Here is a 23,291-nt window from a genome sequence, read left to right on the forward strand (position 1 = left end):
GAGTAGAGCTGGAATTGGAATTGGAGTTGGACTGGCGATTAGCTCGGGATTTTTCGGCCTCGCGCTGCCAATAGCGAAGATCTACGGCTTTAGCGGCCGCTTTGAGAGGATGATACAACGCCGGCTTCCCGCCGGTGATGTTACTAACTCCGTCCTTTAGACGTTCAGGAAGACCTTTGTAAAAGGCATGCTGAAGAGCGGAGTCGCTATAACCAATTTTAGCTGCGATGTCGTTGAATTTAGTAATATACGGTGCGATTTTCTCGTTCGACCGCATAACCAAGTAATCCAACTTATCCGCCGCTTCTCCGGCGGCATCCACTTGACCAAAGTTAGTTTGGAGTTCTACTACCCAAGCTCTGTAGCTAACCATCCAAGCCGGCGGATCCAGCTCGGAAAACTCGCTACCTAACAAATCAGGTTCAAAGTAGTCGAGAGCTATACCACGGAGGAAGGAAAGTCCGTAGTTGACTTTGGAAGCGGAGTCGACGAAGGATTCGGAGAAATAATTGAACTGGAGTTGTAGACCAGTGAGGAAGTTTTTGAGTTTGGTGGGGTCGGAGCCGTTAAAGGTTTCAGGGTCCTTCGGTTTGGCACCTTTCTTCGGTTTTGCTTTTTCGCGTAGCATTTGCTGAAGCAGAAGATTGTGAGTGGTGAGGTAGGTAGCATAAGCCGAAAAGAAACCCTCGGCTCCGCCGCTTTGTGGCGGACCATGACCACCTCCCCCGCCACCACCAGGAGGACCACCGCCTCCTGAACCACCTTCTGAGCCACCGATCAGAGGATCCGACGGATCCTCCTCGGGGTCAGTACCATCATCAAAAGAGTCATCCTCGTCGTCATCCGCTCTACCCTTGCCTTTATTCCTCCTGGGTGTCTCCGGAACCTCCTCGATGTGCATTTCGGAGATGATCGGAGATTGTCGGGGGGTGCGTTGGTTGGAGCTGCGATTGCTGGAAGAGCGTCGGGGACGATTAACGGTACCTTGGAGTTTGCTCGGAGATAGTAAAGTATTGTATGGGTCGTTGGAATCAGAAGCATAAACGCTACTGACCCTTCGTGAAGAACTGGGAACTTGAAGATGGGATATACGAAGATGAGACCCGACATGGGTCGTAATCGGAGTAGGACGGGAAGGAAACATAGAATCGAAGATCTTGAACTGATCAGAGACGTCGTCCGGAGTGAACGACATTTCGACTCAAGAAAAGAATTAAACTACTGTTAAGGACGTGCGGAATGACTCGGAACCAAACGGAACCGAAGGGAGAAACGATAAGATTAGATATAAGATATGTACTGAAGGATATACTAAAGAGGAATGATCTAAGATGAGGAGAGGAAAGAAACGGAGTTGATCGGAGTGTGTCGGAGAGCGACGAGGAGAGTGAAGGAGATTGAAGAGAATGACGGAGTCTTGACAGTAGCCGAAGTTATTGGACAACGGCTCCCTGAGTCGAACTGCCTTAGACCAGGTCACTGGGAAACCAGAGTCGAGTTTAATTCTGAAGAATGTAACTACTAAGTCGTACATCTTATATAGGATAGAAATGTACAAGGTCCAAGATGGATCCAATAGCCGGATCCGCATTCGGACCGCCGACTCCCATGCCGATAGTCTAGGCTTTAATGGGTAGTACGGAGATTAAGGTAAGTGGAGTAAGTAAGAATAGGATGAAGTGATTGTGACACGTCGGTCCGGATCGGTCCAGCATGTATGTAACAATCGCCTCCAACCACATCGCCTCCAACCCTACCGGCAACAGTACCTGAGTCAATGGCAGGCCCAGGCCGTTCATCCAAGGTGGAGAGCACTATCTACCAAGATATCTGCACTGAATTGGACTGCGTACTTAACGAGGGAAGTAGCAAGCTTGGTTAAACGCCTGATGTAATCCTCGACCATTACTGTGTTGACAGTAATATAGGGAGGTTGAAGGGTTCAATCCCTGGAATGCATTCCAGCTGGCTGTTAGTGACGAAGAGACCCTGTCAGAGATTGCGAAGTTGTTGGAGCCACATGGTGGCCTTGGATGGGACAGTAGGTGTATATCATTGTTCAATTCTTGATTGACACGATTAATCTTCTGAATGCTCTAGCGTCGTCAACGTTAGAGAGCGAGAAATTGCTTGATGCATATTCTCATTTCAAGTGCGTCAAAGACTGGGACAAGATACTTCGCAATATGTGTTCAATTAGCGAAGTGGTTCTCAACCACAGTTTCCACACTCAACGCCTAACATTTGAAAAACTATTTGGTCAGATTTCAGCACTGGTAAGCTCACGTTCCACTCCAATATGCTATTCAACTGATATCGTGCATATCTAGCTTAATCATGCTGACAACTGCTATTCCTTCAGCGGAATGGCGATATTGGTGGGCAACAACACCAATGAAGATCACTCGCTTGCTCGTGCACACATGACACCCAAGCTATCTCATGTACATATCAATTTCCTCCCACCTGGCCATCTTAACTGACATAATCTCATAGTTTGCAGAGGCCTGCTGTATGGCAGATTCTATGGATGCTCTTTTAGGGCATGCCCGATCGCTTGCTCAGTGAGGCAGATTTTCTTTGTTTTTATTTGACGTTTTTGACCTATCTGTTGTAGCTACGAGACGCATCGTCAGGTTGTCAAGGACGATGCCTTGGGCACTTTGCAGCAGCTGGGATATAATATCTCAAATGAGATGCTAGCGACATTCTGTCAAGGCACGGCACCATCGCTGCAATCCATGACTGTCACAGTTACTCCATCTTCCCACCGACAACCTTCAACCGGTGCACAGGTTGTCCAACCTAAGTCACTACAACCCAGTGAAACAGAGCTCATGAAATCAGCAAGAAAGGCAGTACTCCTGCGTGCGGGTAAGCCCTTATTCGTACTTGTGTGTTGTCTCATCATTGAACTACCTTCTAGCTGAATGCAGCATGTTGCTATCCAAGTTGCAGTGGAAAACATTGGATGCTGTTCTATTGGACCAAGGATACCAGATCATCAACTATCCGGTTGGTGTCACCCTTCCATGGGATATATCTACTCCCCTTGCAACCAAAGGAATCAGTGCTCTCAAATGAGCGGAGAAGCAGCTTCTTATATTGGCATGCGATGAAGGCAGCAGCCACCACCTTCAGTTCCGTAAAAGCAGTGCTTTAGGTGCGACTTCATACATCTTTTTTTCTTTTTTCCAACACTGATTGTCATTACTCAGAGCTCTCAAATAACAAAGTGCCACTCCTCGTGTTTTCACCAGATACTAGTGGCAACACCAAAGATGTCTTTGCCTCATCTCTGGCCCAGAAGGTGTTGACACAGTCCCGAAGGCAAGGAAAGGAGAAGATGTCCAACATTGAGGACATATACGAAGAAGACAACAATGAGCTCGCAGAGGAAACGCCAACTGTACACCGCTCTCAAGCTTCCCGTGCTAAATCGCAACCACCTCAGCTGTCCCGGAAGAACCAGAAGCCATTGATGTGGACATGGTCAAAGGGAAAGGATGTTTCCGACATTGACAGCTCATATGAAGAAGACAATGACGAGCTTGAAGAGGAAACCCCAACTGTACCAGCCGCTCGCGCTGCTCGTGCCAAATCACAACCACCCCGATTTGCCGCTGCTCCCAAATTCTCCCGTGCAATGTCTCAACCCCCCGCCGTTGAAACTTGCCCTTGCACTTCAACAATTCCGTCTTCTGTCTCAAAGTCTTCAGTTACCAAAAGGGTCACCTGGGATCTCAGTAATGCACCCAAGGCACAGGGTAATGGCCGCGATGTTGTAGAGTCTGTATCCGCTGTCAATGCAAAGGGATTTAACTTCACGTCAGAGGAAAGCGTTGCTCGTATGTTTCCCGTTGCTTTCTCGGTTATCTGCCTATTTACCTTAGATATAGGTCTGAGAAATAATGGAGGTGGGGGGAACCCATCTATCTCAATGCAAGACCTTGTTGGAAGCACAAGCACGCCCACAGCAATCAAGCACTCATCATCTACACCTCCACCTGGCAACTACAATGGTCATTTACCGTCAAAAGAGCCCCGACACTGTATGCCGGATCCCCCTACTAATCCTACGGGCCCGCGTTCTTCTCATCCACTCCCTCAATTCCCTGCATTCGGGACAGGAACCGTCACCGTCGCTGCCTCCACCTCCTCCCTCAACCATTCAACCCTCCCCAATAATACCACTGCAGCCCCTGTTCAACAGACCGTACCAACATCTCAGGCTACTCCAACAACTGTAGCTCCTCCACACCCGTACTGGCAGCAATCTCCCCACGCCATGCCCTCCACAATGCATCATTGGCCATCTGGAACTCTTCCTCAACATGCCGGATATCCTTCTATGTCCACACCAACTCCACAGCAGTCTTCAATCTCCCCCGAGTACTTACAGCAACTTGTTGCGCTTGCATCCTCTGGATTGATCTCTCCCGAGCAGTTCCAGCAACTCTTCACGCTTGCAACCTCCGGACCTCATATTCAACAACAATCTCTACGTTTTGGGAGTCAGTATCAGCCACACCCAACTATGTCAAACTCTGGAGCAGTGGCCTACCTCAGCTCATCATCTGACGCAAGTGGAAGTAATGTCACTGCCCATTCTGCAATGACTAACACGCAGGGGCAGGAGCAGCTGGGTAGTACACTGAAGTAGGTTCCATTTTCTTGTTCCACCCTGTACTGTCTTTTCTTGAAAACCTACATGTGCGAGTATCCGGCGCTTTCATCTCGACTACTATTCCCTACGTGCGCTGCTTGGTACATACCATTATACACAGTCCTTCATTCACACTGTCGTTTACAGAGAATACAGCATATGTTTGTGTATAGAACATGTTGGATGTGCGACAGTGAATGTGGGTGAAGATTGGTAGGTTGGAGGTAGGCGGAAGGTAGCGTAAGTCGAAGGACGATCTGCGTTACTACGTGGAGGTAGGAGGCCTCTCAGGCCCTTTTCTCACGGTCCCCTGGGGGGCCTATCAGGATGTTACGTTACCTGTCAGAACCCTGCCTGAGGTGTAATTGCTCGCTTTGCTCGCAATAAACTTGATTCGAATCCAGTTACATCTATATAAATATTTGATTTCGTGGTGTGATTTGATGACGTCACCCTCTAATGGCGTTGGGAATTTTTATTTGTACGCTTGAGCCTGTGCCTGCGACCCTCCCTCGGTGACAGTCACGACTCCGTCCCACTGACCCTCGTCGCCAATGCGGGCTAGCGGGTCTGGATAACGTTATACCAGAGGCAAAGTGTTAGGATTGAACAGGTCCGAACGGCAACCCTATCAACCAAGGTCCTGTGACTGCTTGAGGGCAGGCCTACGGGTGCCCCAAGGCCGACTGCAGCGCTTTCCTGAATGCCTAAAAATGCTATTCCAATGACCAACTCACGACTCACGACATCCTCGCCTCGCTGAAAAATCACACAAAAGACTCCATTAATCACAAGAAACATCAGCAACTTGACAATTTACTGGTGGGAACTTTTTAGGGCTTTTTAGGGCTTGTACAAGTCGACAAGTCACCAGCCACAAGTTATGTCCGATTTCCGACAAGCTCAGATTTACTCGGGTCCGTCCGCCAAAGTTTTCCGGTAAACATGTTTTTATGAGACAGCCTCCAATGTTGGGGGTTCTTGGAGTGCAGAAATCATGTTCAGCAATTTAAATAAAGCTATTTGGGTCCTATTTGGGGGGGGATAGTTGGGAGGTACAGACAAGCTGGTGGACTTGTGAACTGGTGGGCTGGTCAAACCAGCCGAAAAGCCCAGAAAAGCCCAGAAAAGCCAAGAAAGTTCACCAGTAAATTGTGTAAGTTGCTGATGAACCACGCATCATAGGACGGGGTTACGACACAGAGGCGATGCCTACCTTGCCACAGGTGCTTCAACTACGATTCAGATTCTGCAGCTAGTATTCTGACGACACATCCCACCCCCATCCATAAGGAGTCATAACATCAGTCTAGTGATGTGCGGGCTCGGGCTCAGGCCCTAGGCCGGCCCGAGCCGAGCCCTAGGCTTCACAAGCCGAGCCGAGCCCTAGCCAGGGCTTTGCAGGGCCCAAGGCTCGGGCTTGAGGTTTGGAAAGCCCAAGCCTTGGGCCTGAGCCCGGGCTTTTAGTAACCGCTCTTTTACTTCTTTTATGCAGCTGACAAGTCACTAAAGACTGTATAACTCTTTGTACAGACTAAAAAGCTCAATTTTTTCGAGTCAAATACACAATATCCAACTCCTCATAACCTTATTATCAATACTTCCTGCCAGGGAAAACCTCCCACATGTGTTGCTGCTGCCGCACTTGCCAATGGTAAGTACCACCACTTCTCTAAAAGTATTCTAGATGTGTAGTTGTACTAAATAACCTAAATAATGAAGCTTCGGCCTTGATACAAATTTTCCTTAGTAAGCCTGGGCTCAGGCCCAAGCCGAGGGCTTAGAGCCCGGAGCTTGGGCTCAGGGCTCGGGCTTGGATTTTGTTAGGCCCAAGCCCTCCTAAGCCGAGCCCAAGCCCGGGCTTCAGGCCAAGCCCGAGCCCGCACATCACTACATCAGTCACACCTCAGAAGTCGAATGTAGGTCCGATCGCAGGTGGGGTAGTTGGGGTATAGCTGGCGTTATTGCGGTCATTTCCGAGTCATTTCCGTTATAAGACTACAACACAGAAAGTATTGGTGAGTCACAATCATTGTCGCCTGAGCTCACATTAAACTTGGAACCGTACAGATCTGCAGCCCTTTTTTCGAGAGTACAACGACATCTTCTGGTTCTACTATCAAGACATCTGGACCGGAACGAACACAAAATGCGGATAACTGGACAAAATGAACGCCTCGAAATTCGGTGGAAGCGCACGAACAGGTATCTAGCGCCAAAAATCAGATTCAAGTACCCATCCTCCCGTTCCCGCCGCAATTAATCAGAAAGACGACGCCGACCAAGTCCTCCCCCATCAGATGGATGTCCGATTGGCGCGGAGAATACCAATGGTGTACGGGGATGGTAGCTCTTTTCCTGCCCGATTACAAGGTCCCAGTCATGCAGGATACCATCCATATTTTGTGATCTTTGCAGAGTCACCTTCGAGTCAATCTATATACATTGCTCGTCTCTTCGTGTCTCCTCAAGGTTCTTATAGAATTGATCATCAGGTAACGAACTCCAAAGCGTCCATCAAGGTGCTGTAAACATTGATAGAATCAATTATAGGATCTAGTCGTGGGTGGTGTGATGAAAGGCCATGTTCGCGGGAACACTAAGCATATCTGACGAACAAAAAGGCTGGTCTTATGCGTTCGTCAAGAGCCACGGCCGCTGCGCCTGGGGCATCAGGAGAAAACGTCGGGTGAAGATGAACGTTGAACTTTCGTTGCCACCGTGTTCCATGTATAAGGACAGCAGCAACTCGCAGTTATATCTGCTGATATTGATGATCAAAGCGACCTTCGCGACTCCTTCCTACGACTCTGCAAGGTGTCAATCAATGGTTAGGGCAACGGACAAGGTATGTGCACTGCAAAGAAATACAGCTAAGAGGACATATTACATCTCTTGTTAACTGCAAAGACATCCTACTCTTATCCCTTAACCAAAAGCCTCAGCCCCCTTCATGATGTGGTGGAACGGAATACTGTAAGGAAAACTTGGACAGCGCTTTATCAGTGTGTTACTTAAGAATGCCTTCATTCTCAGATATGCCTTCGTATCCATGTGTCTGACTACCTCAGCGCTTCGAATTGTGCCACCTCTACCTCTCACCGTCACTGCAAATCGGAATCATACAGTCACTTGGATTCGCACCCACTACGACATCGACGACGTTCCACCGGACATTGACCTCCCTGAGGCAATTCCGGTCAATGGTAGCCCGACGCAATCCTTTGAAGACGATAACGACGACTTTATCGGTCCCAAGGCGGCTACATCTGCTGATATCCGTTCCGAAGATCTCGATGGCGGAGGCGAGACAAACGACTTGAATGATGAAGACGAAAACCAAAAGAACGGGTCCGTTACAGTGTATTTGCGTGGCGATGGGGATATTCAGTGAACTAATTCTTTATCCACCGAGATGTGCTCAAACTGACGAGCGATTTGTGGTTCGTAGGTCAATTTCGGCTGTAACACTGAGCGAGCAGTTGCCCGGGTATATCTTCGGAAGGCCGATTCGAGTCGCCAGAGCTAACATATCGTCCTCTTACTAGACAGAAAACGTTCCATACTGCTGTTGGCAGTGGACCGACTGCTACCGCCTCAATTGCGGCTACAACGACCGCAATCACGCCTTCAAACACAACCTCGTGAGCATGTGGTTGTTGACCGATCCGTCCACCTCCTAAATTGGGACTTACAGTTTAATTCCTGGTAGCAACAGTTCAGTGTCAAGCACGGGAAGCGGCTCAACGCAGACCGCTACTCCATCGTAAGGAGACGAAGTTTTGCCCATCAATGGAGATCTTTGTTGACCAACTTCTGCCAGTGCTAGCAACTCAGCAAACTCGAACGTCAATCCGACGCTGGCGCCCGCGCCGTTTGCTCCTCCCACGAAGTAAGGTTGTGCCGTCCATTCGATTTGACTTTCTAAACTAAACTTCCGTGTCGTCATTGGTCTCTCAACGGTTAGCGCTACACCGAATACCGGTGCTATTGCCGGAGGCGTAGTGGGTGGCGTGCTTGTCATACTTGTGTTCGGCACCGTTGTCTTTTACATTTTGAAGCGAAGGAAGATAAAACTGAAACATAATCTCGGTAAGTTATAAGTACAACAAGCTCGTCTGATGTATGATAACTTCGAAATTCATATGGGTGCATACAGATCCAACCCCCTACTTGGATACGATACCAGTTTCCGGTTCTGACGCACCTTACATGGATATCAAGGAACGAAAGATGCAGATGGTCAGACAAAGAGAAAGCCTTGAACGTGAGTTAGAGGCGTATGAGCAAGCATCCCAAGAGTCGAACTCAAGAGCTGGGGACATTCCCGACGGCCCTTTCCGAAATGGAGGATATCAGGAAGGAGATATCGTGCAAGTATTACGTCGTATGGAAGTTTTAACACAGAGAATAGCGACTTTGGAAGCGGGAATGGCACCGCCTGATTACAGCTCTCGTACGAGCTAAACACCGTGCCTCTCATCCTTCATCTTCATAAAAGAATACGGACTTTTTATATGATAAATAAGTCAGTTAGATCCATAAATTAATTCGTGCGGTGCCGGCTCGCTCTTCACGGCGGCGGCCGCGTAATATACGCTTGAGTCCACCCGCTACTATTTTGGGTTTCGATGTGTAAAGCACCGGGATATGTAACATATCATAAAACAGAGTGTTCCCGTCGTTTTGTGGGCTCAAAATTTTTTTACAAGCTTCTTAGAGTACATACGAGCTTGTATGTACAATTGTGGCCACCGGAATACACAGGATCCAACAAGACAATTAAAATACAGTGAAGTGTCTGTGGTGATCATGGCGTGACAAGCCAGGAACAGTGTAATTCTCGTTGTAGAGTAGAAATATTAAGACATAGCAAGATGTAAACAACACTGATAAGGCTAAATACAAGTTTGTAGAGACGGGGGAGTGAAAGGTAGTGTAAAATAAGCAAAACGAGTCCCAAAAGTCCCCAATCGACCGGTAGGCGACGGCGAGGCTTGGCTGTGCAGAATGTCTTGCCGATGTCTTGCCGGACGTGACGATACGTGACAAAAAGTTTTGCACTTCTCGTTCCACCCTCGGACACTCTCCGAGACTTCGTACAAGTCTCCTAAAATTCAGCTAAATTCAGGTTAACAATTTGAGCACTAATAAACTGTTCTGGTCAAATTTTTAAGACGGTATGTGGTGTGTGTAAATGGTTCTCAGACGTGTTGCATATCCCTACCCAGAATAGTACCTGGCCAAGATACGTGCGCGCCGCTCGGCTGTTCTCGGCTGTCAACCAAGGTCAGATGACTGCTTGAGGGCCGGCCTACTTCAACGTCAATCACGAGTCACCACATCACCGCCTGGCTGAACAATCGCAGAAAAGACTCGACAAATTACAAGAAATGGCGCATTGGAGTACAGGATACAATACCAAGATTATGTCTACCTTACAGCAGGTGCGTCAATTACGATTCAGTTACCTCCCTACCTGGTTAATTTGTCCATCATCCTTACGCCCCACATTCTTTCCAGAACCGACGCAAAACTTACAGCTCCGTCAGACGACATCTTCTACTTCAATGTCCACAATCAAACCTCGGAAATTGGATGCAGGTGGGGTAGTTGGAAGTATACCGAGGTCATTTCCGTTATTGTGTCTATAGGATTGCAGTGTAAAAAGCATCAGTGAGTCACCACCGAAATCATTGTCTTCTGAGTTCATTTTAAAACTTGGAACCATACAGATCTGCGGCCCGTTTTTGGAGAGTACAACGACATTTTCCAGGTCTACTATCAAGCCAACTGGATCGGACAGAACACAAAATGCGGAAAACTGGACAAAATGAACGCCTTGAACTTTGGCGGAGGCGCACGAACAGGTATCCCAGTATCAGGACTCATCTTCAAGTACCCATCCTCCTGTTCCCGCTGCAATTAGTCAAATCGGGGAAGACGCCGTCGAAGTTCTCCGCCATCAGATGGATGTCTACACGCACAGAATACCAATGGTAGACGGGGACGGTAGGTCTTGCGCTGCCCAATTACAGGTCCCAGGCATGAAGAATGCGTAATATTAATTGTCTGTAATCCATTCGTGACTCTGCAAAATCGATCGGCCAATACATATCCATATGTTCGTATGATCAAGATGCTGTTATGACCTTCATCACCAGGTAACGAACTTCGAGGTGCTGTGACCATTGATAGAATCAATTACAGGACCCAGCCTTCGTCAGCGTGATGAAAGGTAATTTTCGACTGACGAACATATGTGCTTGGGATCAATCAATAAATCGATGGTCAAAAGATGGGAGAAGGTGAGCTTTCGTTGCGCATTTCACACATATGTCAAAAACAGTAGCATCCCGCAGAAGACTTATATACCCGCTGATACTGATGAAGGCAATGAAACTTTTTGCTACAACTCTGTATCATGCGGCGCTATGGAATAATGTACGAGCTCCCTTATTTCTGTTTTTAATCTTTTCCCTGCCTGACCAAAAGATTTTACTTGTAGAATCACCCTCATTTCTACATGCTTGGCTTCTACAGCATTTCAGAACCTCCCATCTATACCTTCTCCCGACCCGTCGACAAATCCATCTGAGTTTGGTATTCGTTCGGGCCCTGATCCTGGTCAGTCCGAGTCACACTCACTGGACAAGGATAAGGCACTTCAGGCTGAGGATGACCTGTTTACCTTGACTTTCGCTAACCCTTCGTGAGTGAATCAAAAAATATTCGAGAAAGAGGAATAATGAAGGCAGCACATTGTATAGGGCCCCATTTTTGCTTGCAGCGGACGACAGCGAGTACGTCTTGCCAATGCCTTATTATACACGATAACTGCTGAAAAGTCGGTTCCTTTGTAGCTTCACCACAAGCGTATTCACAACAACGACTTTCACGTTGATGACCACGGTACTGGCCGAACAACCCACTCTGATAGTGACTGTAGAACCCGTAATACTAACGCTAACGGTAACGATCCAGTACATTACTCACCGATACAACCTCCTCAAGTTTCCTAGACCACGTTCCGCGTATCTACCAGTAGGACCCCGCCGACAGATAATAATACTGGGAATGACACTGCGAGAGCGTAACGCTGTCTCGCCCATTCAGTTCAATGATCCCTCCAAATTGAACTTTCGTGCCGTATTCAATAGCCCCTCGACCGGTGCCATTGCAGGTGCCGCAGTGGGCGGCGTACTTGTCATGCTTGTGATCGCCACCTTTGTCTTTTGCCTTTTGAAGCGAAGGTACAAAAAAATCAAACATAACATTGGTGAGTTACTTATAAGCGATTCAAGGGCTCCGTTAATCAAGTTTTCGATATTCACATGGTGTATGCAGAAGCAACCCCGTATTTGGATACAACACCATCTTCCGGTTCCGACACACCTTACATGGACATCAGGGAACGAAAGATGCAGATGCTTGGACAAAGGGAACAGCTTGAACGTGAGTTAGAGGTGTATGAGCAAGCATCCCAAGAGTCGAACTCAAGGGCTGGGGACGTTCTCGATGGTATTAACGGAGCAAATCAGGAAGAAGACGTTGTTCAAGTATTACGTCGTCAAATGGAAGTTTTAACACAGAGAATAGCGACTTTGGAGGCAGGAGCGGCACCGCCTGATTACAGCTCTCGTACGAGCTAATTACTATAACTCTCATCATTATAAACATAGGTCGGACTCGTAGCGTTTATATAAACTTTATTCGCGAATCCAGTTCAGTAAATACATGCATTTTGTTTAAACGACAGACGTCACGACGTCTGTCTCAAAGTCAAAAATTGAGTTTGAGATCTCAAAATCTCAATCTCAACTCCAATATCTGAGTCCCAATGAATAGCCAAGGTGGGGGATGGCTCATAAAACAAGATTATTGCTATTCTCAAAATTTCAACAGATCTCAATATATTTAATGTCTCAATTGTTCAAATCTCAAAATTATTTTACAATCTCAAAAACTCAACTCAGGCTCAAATTTGAGATAAGGTTGAATTTAAGGTTCTGAGAAGTATATGAGTTTAAATATCTAGAGAGAAGAGATGAGACAGGTATATCTATGTATGTACAGTAGATAACTTATCAATCTGAAGCATTAGAATTGGTGTTATTTTCCTTAGGAAGGGACGAAGAGTAGTGTTAGCAATTGTGATTGCGTTACACGCGCGCGCACGCTATATCACGGACTTAGGAATTTTTTTGACTTCCCGAAAAATTCCTAAGTCCGTGATATAGCGTGCGCGCGCGTGTAACGCAATCACAATTGCTAACACTACTCTTCGTCCCTTCCTAAGGAAAATAACACCAATTCTAATGCTTCAGATTGATAAGTTATCTACTGTACATACATAGATATACCTGTCTCATCTCTTCTCTCTAGATATTTAAACTCATATACTTCTCAGAACCTTAAATTCAACCTTATCTCAAATTTGAGCCTGAGTTGAGTTTTTGAGATTGTAAAATAATTTTGAGATTTGAACAATTGAGACATTAAATATATTGAGATCTGTTGAAATTTTGAGAATAAGTTATAACATTATTTTATGGACTACTGTATGCCTCACCTCAGCTACTATGGAGACTCATATACTGGAATTGAGATTGAGATTTTGAGATCTCAAACTCAATTTTTGACTTTGAGACAGACGTCGCGACGTCTCTCGTTTAAACAAAATGCATGAAACGACAGGTCACAGGACCTTGGTTGATAGGGTTGCCGTCTGTGACTGCTTGAGGGCAGGCCTACGGGTGCCCCAAGGCCGACTGCAGCGCTTTCCTGAATGCCTAAAAATGTTATTCCAATGACCAACTCACGACTCACGACATCCTCGCCTCGCTGAAGAATCGCACAAAAGACTCCATTAATCACAAGAAACCGCGCATCGTAGGACGGGATTACGACACAGAGGCGATGCCTACCTTGCCACAGGTGCTTCAATTGCGATTCAGATTCTGCAGCTAGTATTCTGACGACACATCCCACCCCCATCCATAACTCCAGTCACACCTCAGAAGTCGAATGTAGGTCAGATCGCAGGTGGGGTAGTTGGGGTATAGCTGGCGTTATTGCGGTCATTTCCGAGTCATTTCCGAGTCATTTCCGTTATAAGACTACGACACAGAAAGTATCGGTGAGTCACAATCATTGTCGCCCGAGCTCACATTAAACTTGGAAACGTACAGATCTGCAGCCCTTTTTTCGAGAGTACAATGACATCTTCTGGTTCTACTATCAAGACATCTGGACCGGAACGAAAACAAAATGCGGATAACTGGACAAAATGAACGCCTCGAAATTCTGCGGAAGCGCACGAACAGGTATCCCAGCACCAGGACTCAGCTTCGAGTACCCATCCTCTCGTTCCCGCCGCATTTGATCAAATCGGAGACGACGCCGTCAAAGTTCTCTGCCATCAGATGGATGCCTTCACGCAGAGGATACCAATGGTAGACACGGGTATGGTAGGTCTTGCGCTGCCTGATTGCAGGTCCCAAGGCATGAACTTGAAGAAGACATAATAACGATTGTGTGTATAATCCATTCGGGACTCTGTAGAATCGATCTGCTGATACATATCCATCTGTTTGTGTGTTCAAGATGCTTTTATGATTCTCATTACCAGGTAACGAACTTCGAAAAATCCATCAGGTGCTGTGAGTATTGATAGAATCAATTACAGAATGTTGTTGATAGCGTGATGAAAGGAAATGATTAACTGACGAGCAAATACGCTCGGGTGCTCTTATGTGCTCAGCCAAAGGGACGACTGAGACTGGGATCAATCAGTAATCGATGGTTAAATGACAAATGACGGTAGTAGATGAGTTTCGTTGCCAATTTCCCGTAGAATACTTATACCCGCTGATATTGAAGCAGAAGACGAAACCCTTCACTACGATTCCATATCATGCGGCGCTATGGAAAATTGTACGAACTACCTTATTTTTGACTTTTATCTTCTGGCTAAGGATTCAACATGTAGATACGCTCTCGTGTTTACAGGTTTGACTTCTACAGCGTTTCGGATAGACCCACCTCTCCCTTCTGCTGTCGTCACAGACCAGGCCGTTCCATTCAGTTGGACTCGCGATCCGACCGATCCACCTGAATTTAGTTTTCTGAAAATTCAACTCGAGGGCCCTGAAGGTCGTATGTCCGCTCTACTACCGGTGGACAGGGATCAGGCAAGTCAGGCAAGCGGCTCGTTCACCTTGACATTCAACGATTTGTCGTGAGTGAATTGAAAATATCTGAGAAGGAGGGATAATGAAGGCAGGATGTGGATATAGGCCATTCCAGGTTGTAGCGGTTGACGATAGGTACGTCTTGCCACTGTTTTATTCTACACGGCTGCTAAGAAGTCTGCCCTATCATAGCTTGAAGCCATTCTTTACAGCTCCCGGAACGATCGTCGCCGCCGCCGCCGGACAATTTGGATCACCCACCAGTACCAACTCCGCCTCCGGTAGTCCATCGTAAGGAGACTAATTTTAGCCTATCAATGAAGGATTGACCAACTTTCAGTATTACCGACACGATCTCAAGCATCAGTATTGAAAATCCGACGCCTGCACCCACACCAGATGCGAATGGGTGAGCACCGAAATTTTGGCATATGTGTTAGTATCCTGATGTCCACAAAGTCCTCCTACAAGTACCGCGCCTTCCCAAACTGTGGCTGGCATATCCGCATCTTCTAAAAATACAAAACCCATAATCATCGGCTCTGTCGTCGGTGGTACCGTCTTTATCCTTCTACTCCTCCTCCTCTTCCTTTTCATTCGCCGTCGCCGAAACAAACCATTGGGTACAGGTCCAACCCCGTTTTTGGATGCGACACCATCTTCCGGTTCCGACACACCCTACATGGATATCAGGGAACGAAAGATGCAGATGCTCGGCCAAAGGGAGCGCCTTGAGCGTGAGTTAGAGGCGTATGAGCAAGTGGAGTCCCAAGAGTCGAACTCGGGAACTGGGGACATTCCTGATGGTATCGATGAATCAAATCAGGAAGGAGTTGCACAGGTCTCTCGTCGTCAGATAGAACTGTTAACACAGAGAATAGCGGCTTTGGAGGCAGCAATGGCACCTCCCGATTACAGCTCTGGTAGAAGCTGATTACTGTGAATCTCACCATTATTTGTTGCTTAGGTTTCATTCACGATTCAGAATATCCAATTCGTACATTTTGCTAAGCGTTCTCAATTTTACCACTCATTCTCATCCTGCCTCTAATTGAGCTGTCACGTGTATACGAATAAAGCCGGTGCGATGCCGAAACTGTCGGTTAAGCCCGGACAAATAAATGAAAACAGCTTAATTGTGATTCGTCTTCTCATCTCTCACCTTCTCGATGTCTTTTGCCTCAATCAATTCTCTGATCCGAGTTTTATTTCGCTACGTTTTGCTGTTCATATCGATGGCCCTGGACCTCATTCGTAACAGACACTCGTAGAGTCGTAGTGGAAAAGGATAAGGCGCGTCACAAAACGGCTCGATCACCTTCATTTTCGGATATCCGTCGTAAGTGAATCAACGAAGGAAGTGATCGTGGATGATGATGAAGGCAGGACGTCGTGGCAATATGCCTTTTCCGTCCTCGATCGTCACTAACCCAAGGTTCTTGTTTAGTGGTCCTTATTGGCCCCGTCGACGTCGGTCACTCCATCGCAACCCGAGGACTCGGGATCGCACAAGTCGACTCATACAGGTATATTGCCGGGTGTAGTGATGGTGTTTTTGTCATGGTAGTCGTCGCCTCTGTTTCTCCTACCTCAAAACGAAGGAACAAGAAATTCAAACGCGATTCTGGTGGAGGGTACAATGTTTTAAGACCTATTTCCAATACACGGTCTACTATACAGCTCTGAGGACAAAGACGCCTTCACGTTTCGACATACTGTATGGATATCGGGAAACGAAAGATGCAGATGCTCGGACACCCGATGGTACCCATTGATTCGATCAGGAAGAGAGGTCTTACAAGTATCAGATGACAGATTCGCGACCTTTGGAGGCTGGAATGGCACCTCCCGATAGCAGCTCTGGTCCTGGCTGACAACTATGATCCATCAAGAACAGGGCTCGAGGGTAGAGATATACATCGTCTAATTCTAATTTCATCTACCACCGGAAAGGCGGGCAATCGAAATCCAGATCGATTGGGCCTAATTTGCCGTCCGTGTCAATCGTTCCATCATGTTCATCACGATATTTGACATTTCTCTACAAAAACCAAATAGCAACGGGCACTAGGCCCAGCGAGTCAAAGTTTGAACTTAGTTGAGTGAAAAGATTTTTAGTAGACGGGGTAATAAGACGCTCATAGGCCATCAGTGGGTTCCCTCTTCTTCGATCTCCTCCACAGGACAACCAGACCGTCTTCACATCTTCTGGACCTTGACGAGACCTCATTAAATTCGCTCAGCTAGGTTTGAATTGTCAGCACGGGCTGCTGAACAATGCTCCTCGCAGCTTCTCTATTATCTTTTGTGATGTGGGTGAATATTCTGGAAGATACTCTCTTAGTATTGACTCATGGCTCGAATCTGACAGACCGATACAACGTGTATGGGCTTTGAACATAAGTTTTCCCTCCCCTCCAACGGCCGCTCAAGACAATACCTTTCTTTGGACCCGAGATCGGGAGGATCCAGGGCGAGTCTGGGCGAGGACTCAGAAGCTCAATGAAGATGGAGATTTTCGTGATGCTTCATGGTCTGATGTTTCCGTACCATTGGATTTGTCAAATTCGACCGGAAGCGCTCAGATTTATTTCGACAGAGCGGGGTGTGTTAGACTCGTCCGTTTCTGTATTGATACTGAATTCTCGATTCCCCCCTGGCTCAGCTTGTCCAACGTTGGGAGTTTCGATATGCCAGACAACCCAAATGTCAACAAACTACTGCAACCTTACTCGTTTAGAAACTTCAACGTATCCGTGAATCCAACTTCTGCCGGCACCATCAGTGGGACCTTGTCGTCAGTAACGACCATGCCATTCATCTCTACCTTTTCTGACACGATTGACATGCAATAGGACCCCACCAACTGTATCGGCCTCTCCTACGGTTGGCAGTACTTCACCAACTCAAATACCATCGAACCAGAAATTTGCACCTAACGTAGCCGTCATCGTTGGCGTAATTCTCGGATTCGGAACCCTCGCCACTATCGGGGCTATCATATTGTACTTCCGCTACAGACGCCGACGGATATCCGATATGAAGCCTCCGAGTGTGACGCCATTTTCTAATACAAAGGATTATAAAATAACACGTACGGATATAAAGGAACGGAAGAGGCAGATGATTGGACAGAGAGAACGCCTTGAACGTGAGTTAGAGGCATATGAGCAAGCGTCCCAAGTGTCGAACTCGAGAACTGGGACTGTTCCTGATGATATCAATGGATCAAATGAGGAAGATGAGATTATACAAGTATCTCGTCGTCAGCTGGGGCTGTTAACACAACGAATAGCGGCTTTGGAGGCATTCACAATGGCACCTCCTGATTACAGCTCCTGTACGAGCGGATGACTGCAACTCTCGCCATTAGTTATAAGAACTTATATGTACTCGACTTTTTAGCTTTCATTCGCAAATCCAACGTTGCAATTTAATCCCACCTTGTCTCTTAGAATTGAGATGTGAGTAAAGACCCGAGTTTCCGAGTTCGGCCATATCGGGATTTGATACCCATATTTGTAAGTTGCGACCCTGGACAGAAAAAATCAAAATAGCTGTAAATGTAATCTCTCGTCTCTCGTCTCATCTTCTCGTTATATTTTTTTGCCTCGTTCAATTCTCTAATGCGATTCATTTAATTTCGCTACGTTTTAGCTCGATGGCCCTGGACCTCGTAGCAGACACTCGCAGTGGAAAACTTGGATAAGGCACGTCAGCAAAACGACTCGATCACCTTCATTTTGGGGTATCCGTCACCAAGTCAATCAAAGAAGTGACTGTGTATGACGAAGGCAGGATATCGTGGCGATCCGTATGTCCTTTCTGTTCCTCTATAGTTACTAATTTACTCAGTTGCGCTTACTGTATTAGTCCTTCGACCATTGTAACCAGAGGACTCAGGACCACACAAGTCGAATACCGCTGTATCGCCCGGTGTGGTGGTGAGAATTTGTCATGCTAGTCGTCGCCTCGGTCTCCCTTATCTCGAAACGAAGGAACAAGAAATCGGAACATAATATGGACAAGCGATTCTTTGAGACTCATTTCCAACACACGGTCTATACAGATCTTTCCCCTCTATCTGCGTACAAGACACCTTCTGGTTTCCGACATACCATACGTGGATATCGGGAAACAAAAAAATCGCCCGTACCCATTGATTCAATCACGAAGGGACTTTTACAAGTCTTCTGTCGTCAGATGGAAGAATAGCGACCTTGGAGACAGGAATGACACATCCCGATAACGGCTCTGGTATTGGCTGACTACTGTGACTCTAACCTGTTACCTAACCATCAAGAAGGAGAAAAATAGAGATATAAGTACGTCGTTTGGATTTCATCTCCACGCGGCAACTCCGGCCCGCCAGACGCGTTCACATCTTTGTTCTTCGCACTGGCCGAGGGGCCGGATGGTATCAGAATCAAAATTCAAAATCCAGATCGAGCCTAATAAGTTGCCGTTTCGCGCTCTCGACGCTCAATCGTTCCATCATGTTCATCACTTACGCTTAGTGTTCATCACGATATTTGACGTTTCTGTATGGAAACCAAATAGCAACGGGCACTTGCCACTTGCCACAGCGAGCCAAAGTTTGATTTTACAAGATTAGTAGACGGGTAAGATGCTCATGGGCCATCAGCAGGTTCCCTCTTCTTCAATCCCCACAGGGTAACCACACCGTCTCTGCATCGTCTGGACGCAAGATTTCATTAATTTCTCTCAGTTAGGTTCGAATTGTCAGCACGGGCTGCTGAACGATGCTCCTCGCAGCATTTCTATTATTTCTTATGATGTGAGTAAAAGGATCGTTTGGAAGAAACTCTGCTGGTGTTGACGGCGCAAATTGACAGACCAATACGATATGTATGGGCTTTGAACGTAACCTTTCCCTTCCCTCCAACGGCCGCTCAAAACAATACCTTTCTTTGGACGCGAGAGCAGGGTGATCCAGGGAAAGTCTGGTTGAGGATTCAGAAGCTCGATGATGATCATGGTGCTACTCCATGGTCTGGTGACAGTGATAGTGCACAGTTGGACTTGACGAGTTTGACCGGAAGCGCTCAGATTCATCTCAACAGAGCAGGGTGTGTTCATAACCCGTCTGTTTCTGTATTGGTACTGAATTCTCGATTCCTCCATGGTTCAGGCTGTTCAATGTTGGGACTTTCGAGATGGAGGACAACTCAAATCAAGACAAAGGAATGTCACCTATCTCGATTAAACAGGTGACCGTATCCGTGAATCCGACTTCTGCTGGCGCCATCAGTGGGACGTCGCCGTCAGTAATTAGCATGCCATTGATTTTAACCTTTTCTGACACGATTTACATGTAATAGGACCCCACCACCTGCATCAGCCTCTTCTCCGGTTAGCAGTGGTCCACCAAAACAAATGAAATCAACTCAAATGCCATCGCACGAGAAATATGAAGCCAAGACACCCAACGTAGCCCTCATCGTTGGCCTCACTCTCGGATTCACGACTCTCCTCGCCATAGCTGTGGCTGCCATCTTGTACTTCCGTTACAGACGCCGAAGGAAGACCGATACGACGCCTCCAAGTGTGACACCCTTTTCCGATACCACGGTTTATAACGTACCTACGGATATAGCGGAACGAAAGAGGCAGATGATTGCACAGAGAGAAGGCCTTGAAGGTCAGTCACAAGTGTATGAACAAGCGCCTCAGACGTCTCCTGCCAACAATCAAACTGTTGATACCGGCCCATTAAATCGACGGGGAGACGACACCATGCAAGAACTTCGTCAGCAGATGGCCATTGTAACGCAGAGAATGGCGACTTTGGAGGCAGGACTGGAACCGCCGCCGGATTACAGGTCTCAGGTATAATAACGGACACCACTGTGTACATTACAGTTCGTCTATATCCCTATCTATATTACTGGGCTTTCAGTACTTCAATCTGCTCCTGTGAGATCCGAGTAACACCGGATCAACTCAGTATTGGTAGCGGTGATCTAGATCTAGATTCACACGTGTTGCTCTGAATTCCTTCTTCCGAGGGCACAAATTCAATCTTCACATCTCATGAGCTCTCGAGATTCGGTGATTGATTGGTGGGCATCAAGCTACGCCCAAGTCCGTCGTTCTGAGACATTTCTTTAATTCACTCACGATGGCAGCGATTTGTCGTTTCCGTCCTCAATAGTCACTAGGTCAAGCTGTATGATTTTTCTGGAGTGATATATCATATTGGCACAAAAATCTGGAGTAACAACCTCAACACGACCTCTACCAATACCGGCTGTCAAGCGCAAGTCGTTAGGTTCATCATTCCTCCCCAGTGTTCATCTTGATATTCAAAATTTCCCAACAGAAATGGGCACTTGATACAGCGAGCCACTGTTGAGTGGTTCATATGCACCACCAACACTTGATCGAAATCAATGTATCCTTCTTTAGCCTCTTCTGATTCAAAGATGGATGACAATGCTATGAAATTGTGCGAGTGAAAGATTTCTATTTTAATAGACGGGGACACAGCAGCCCAGTCCTTGCATCTTCTGGCAAGAACGTTCGCTCAGCTAGGTTCAAACTGCTGGACGGGCTGCTGAACAATGCTCATCGCGGCATTTCTATTATATTTTGCGATGTGAGTGAATTTTCTGGAAGATACTCTCCTAGTATTGACTCACGGTTTGAATCTGACAGACCGACACAACGTGTATGGGCCTTGAAGGTAGCCTTTCCCTCCCCTCCAACGGCCGCTCAAAACAATACCTTTCTTTGGACGCAAGAGGATGATGATCCAGATGACGTATGGCTGAGGACTCAGAGACTGGATGATACTGGAGCTACTTCATGGTCCGATAACACCGTACACTTGGATTTGTCACATTCGGCCGGAAGAGCTCAGATTCATTTCGACAGAGCGGGGTTGGTTCATAAATGGTCTGTTTCTGCATTGGTACTGAATTTTCGATTCGTCCGTGGTTCAGGCTATTCAACGTTGGGGCTTTCGAGTCTGAAGACAACCCAAATCACGACCACAAGGTGCCTATCTCAATTACGCAGGCCACCGTATCCGTCAATCCGACCTCTGCTGGCGCTATCAGTGGGACGTCGGAACCTGTCTCGTTTATACAGGCCACCGTATCCATGAATTCGACTTCTGCTGGCACTATCAGTGGGACGTCGTCGTCAGTAATTGGCATGCCGTTCATCCTCACCTTTTCTGACACGGCTTATATCCCATACTAGGTCCGTATCATCCTCCACTTCAGTTGGCAGCCCATCAACTTCAATGCCATCGGAGGAGAAAAATGGAGCTAAACAACGACCCAAAAACGTTGCTGTCATAGTGGGTCTAACTGTCGGATTCATAACCCTCGGCATTATCGGGGCTATCATCTTGTACTTCAACCACTACAGACGCCGATGGAAGACCGATATGACGCCTCCGATTGTGACCCCCTTTTCTGATACAACGGGTTATAACATCACACGCACGGATATAAAGGAACGACAGAAGCAGTTGTTTGGACAGAGAGAACGCCGTAAACGCCAGTCACGGGTGTATGAGCAAGCGCCTCAGACGTCTGCCGCCAACAATCAGACTGATGATACTGGAATAGATCAACTGAGAGACACCATGCAAGAACTTCGCCATCAGGTGGATATTGTAACGCAGAGAATGGGGGCTTTGGAGGCAGGAACGGCACGGCCGCCGGATTACAGCCCCAGGGTTAGAATAACGGACATCATCGAATAACGGACACATCGAATAACGGACATCATTGAATAACGGACATCATCGTGTATATTCCAGTCGCGAGTGTACAATTGAAAATTTGTATCCCTGTCTATGGTGAGATCCGAGTAAGACTGGATCAACGCAGTAGTCGGTGATCTAAGTTCATGTGCGTTGCTAGCCTAGGGGAGTTTGGAATATTCCTTCCTCAGACGAGGAGGCTAGGTAAGCCTGGTCAATCTCCACATCTCACAAGCTCAAGCTTCGGAGATTCGGAGATTCGTTAACGGACATCAAGCTACGCTCGATAGTACTCGAGCACCCAAGTGTTCTCGGAGAAGCATGGTGTGAGTCGGGCCGGAGAATCGGCCGCTAGCCCGTCGACAGCCATAAATTTCACACTCCGCTGACAGCATCAACGCATCTCGCGTGGACACGTTCCCGAACGACTAAGGACCATCTCTCAACTCTCAACTTATTGATCCAAGTATCAATGTGTTTCGTCTCGTTCCTCTAATGCAATCCATACGAGGTATCGGCTTGATGGCCCTGGAGCGCAGGCACCCGCGACACCAGTGGAAAAGGATCTAGGTCACCATCATTTCGGATGTCCGTCATTCTCAGACATCTCTTTGATTCCTTCATGACGACGGCGATCTGTCGTTTCTGTCGTCAATAGTCACTACGTGGAGTTATATGATTTTCCCGGAGTAAT

General features: G+C 47.1%; 8 protein-coding genes across 8 annotated transcripts; all 8 read left to right on the top strand.

Annotated features, from left to right (window-relative positions):
• Positions 1–2,186: 2,186 nt before the first annotated feature.
• Positions 2,187–4,663, top strand: E1B28_013086 (uncharacterized protein; the record flags this gene model as incomplete). Its single annotated transcript, XM_043158232.1, has 8 exons — positions 2,187–2,276; positions 2,331–2,444; positions 2,497–2,564; positions 2,618–2,874; positions 2,927–3,070; positions 3,122–3,163; positions 3,219–3,848; positions 3,900–4,663. 8 exons carry the CDS (start codon positions 2,187–2,189, stop codon positions 4,661–4,663), a joined length of 2,109 nt encoding a protein of 702 aa, XP_043003576.1.
• A 3,055-nt stretch (positions 4,664–7,718) lies between these two features.
• E1B28_013087 (uncharacterized protein) lies at positions 7,719–9,133 on the top strand (the record flags this gene model as incomplete). The annotated part of the gene is made up of 7 exons (XM_043158233.1): positions 7,719–8,056; positions 8,118–8,156; positions 8,215–8,310; positions 8,364–8,432; positions 8,490–8,558; positions 8,634–8,758; positions 8,826–9,133. 7 exons carry the CDS (start codon positions 7,719–7,721, stop codon positions 9,131–9,133), a joined length of 1,044 nt encoding a protein of 347 aa, XP_043003577.1.
• A 1,957-nt stretch (positions 9,134–11,090) lies between these two features.
• On the top strand, positions 11,091–11,382 carry E1B28_013088 (uncharacterized protein; the record flags this gene model as incomplete). Its single annotated transcript, XM_043158234.1, has 2 exons — positions 11,091–11,110; positions 11,175–11,382. 2 exons carry the CDS (start codon positions 11,091–11,093, stop codon positions 11,380–11,382), a joined length of 228 nt encoding a protein of 75 aa, XP_043003578.1.
• A 361-nt stretch (positions 11,383–11,743) lies between these two features.
• Positions 11,744–12,318, top strand: E1B28_013089 (uncharacterized protein; the record flags this gene model as incomplete). The annotated part of the gene is made up of 2 exons (XM_043158235.1): positions 11,744–11,945; positions 12,014–12,318. The coding sequence occupies 2 exons, from the start codon at positions 11,744–11,746 to the stop codon at positions 12,316–12,318; spliced, it is 507 nt and encodes a 168-aa protein (XP_043003579.1).
• Positions 12,319–14,582: 2,264 nt separating this feature from the next.
• On the top strand, positions 14,583–15,793 carry E1B28_013090 (uncharacterized protein; the record flags this gene model as incomplete). The annotated part of the gene is made up of 6 exons (XM_043158236.1): positions 14,583–14,602; positions 14,658–14,906; positions 14,965–14,994; positions 15,052–15,150; positions 15,200–15,268; positions 15,319–15,793. 6 exons carry the CDS (start codon positions 14,583–14,585, stop codon positions 15,791–15,793), a joined length of 942 nt encoding a protein of 313 aa, XP_043003580.1.
• A 1,343-nt stretch (positions 15,794–17,136) lies between these two features.
• On the top strand, positions 17,137–18,213 carry E1B28_013091 (uncharacterized protein; the record flags this gene model as incomplete). The annotated part of the gene is made up of 4 exons (XM_043158237.1): positions 17,137–17,171; positions 17,231–17,464; positions 17,525–17,656; positions 17,715–18,213. The coding sequence occupies 4 exons, from the start codon at positions 17,137–17,139 to the stop codon at positions 18,211–18,213; spliced, it is 900 nt and encodes a 299-aa protein (XP_043003581.1).
• A 1,299-nt stretch (positions 18,214–19,512) lies between these two features.
• On the top strand, positions 19,513–20,786 carry E1B28_013092 (uncharacterized protein). Its single transcript, XM_043158238.1, has 5 exons — positions 19,513–19,533; positions 19,589–19,657; positions 19,716–19,949; positions 20,012–20,143; positions 20,202–20,786. The coding sequence occupies exons 2-5, from the start codon at positions 19,623–19,625 to the stop codon at positions 20,713–20,715; spliced, it is 915 nt and encodes a 304-aa protein (XP_043003582.1). The 5' UTR covers positions 19,513–19,533; positions 19,589–19,622; the 3' UTR covers positions 20,716–20,786.
• Positions 20,787–21,443: 657 nt separating this feature from the next.
• On the top strand, positions 21,444–22,597 carry E1B28_013093 (uncharacterized protein; the record flags this gene model as incomplete). The annotated part of the gene is made up of 4 exons (XM_043158239.1): positions 21,444–21,478; positions 21,538–21,762; positions 21,825–22,025; positions 22,087–22,597. The coding sequence occupies 4 exons, from the start codon at positions 21,444–21,446 to the stop codon at positions 22,595–22,597; spliced, it is 972 nt and encodes a 323-aa protein (XP_043003583.1).
• Between the last annotated feature and the right edge of the window lie 694 nt (positions 22,598–23,291).

The sequence above is a fragment of the Marasmius oreades genome, chromosome 9 (genome assembly GCF_018924745.1).
Source record: "Marasmius oreades isolate 03SP1 chromosome 9, whole genome shotgun sequence".
NCBI lineage: Eukaryota > Fungi > Basidiomycota > Agaricomycetes > Agaricales > Marasmiaceae > Marasmius > Marasmius oreades.

Bases quoted from the DNA above. Each gene is read 5' to 3' on its own strand.
- E1B28_013092 (XM_043158238.1), top strand. From the start codon at position 19,623: ATGCTCCTCGCAGCATTTCTATTATTTCTTATGAT. The intron at 19,658-19,715 runs GTGAGTAAAAGG...GCAAATTGACAG, and splicing joins TTTCTATTATTTCTTATGAT to ACCAATACGATATGTATGGG. The intron at 19,950-20,011 runs GTGTGTTCATAA...TCCATGGTTCAG, and splicing joins ATTCATCTCAACAGAGCAGG to GCTGTTCAATGTTGGGACTT.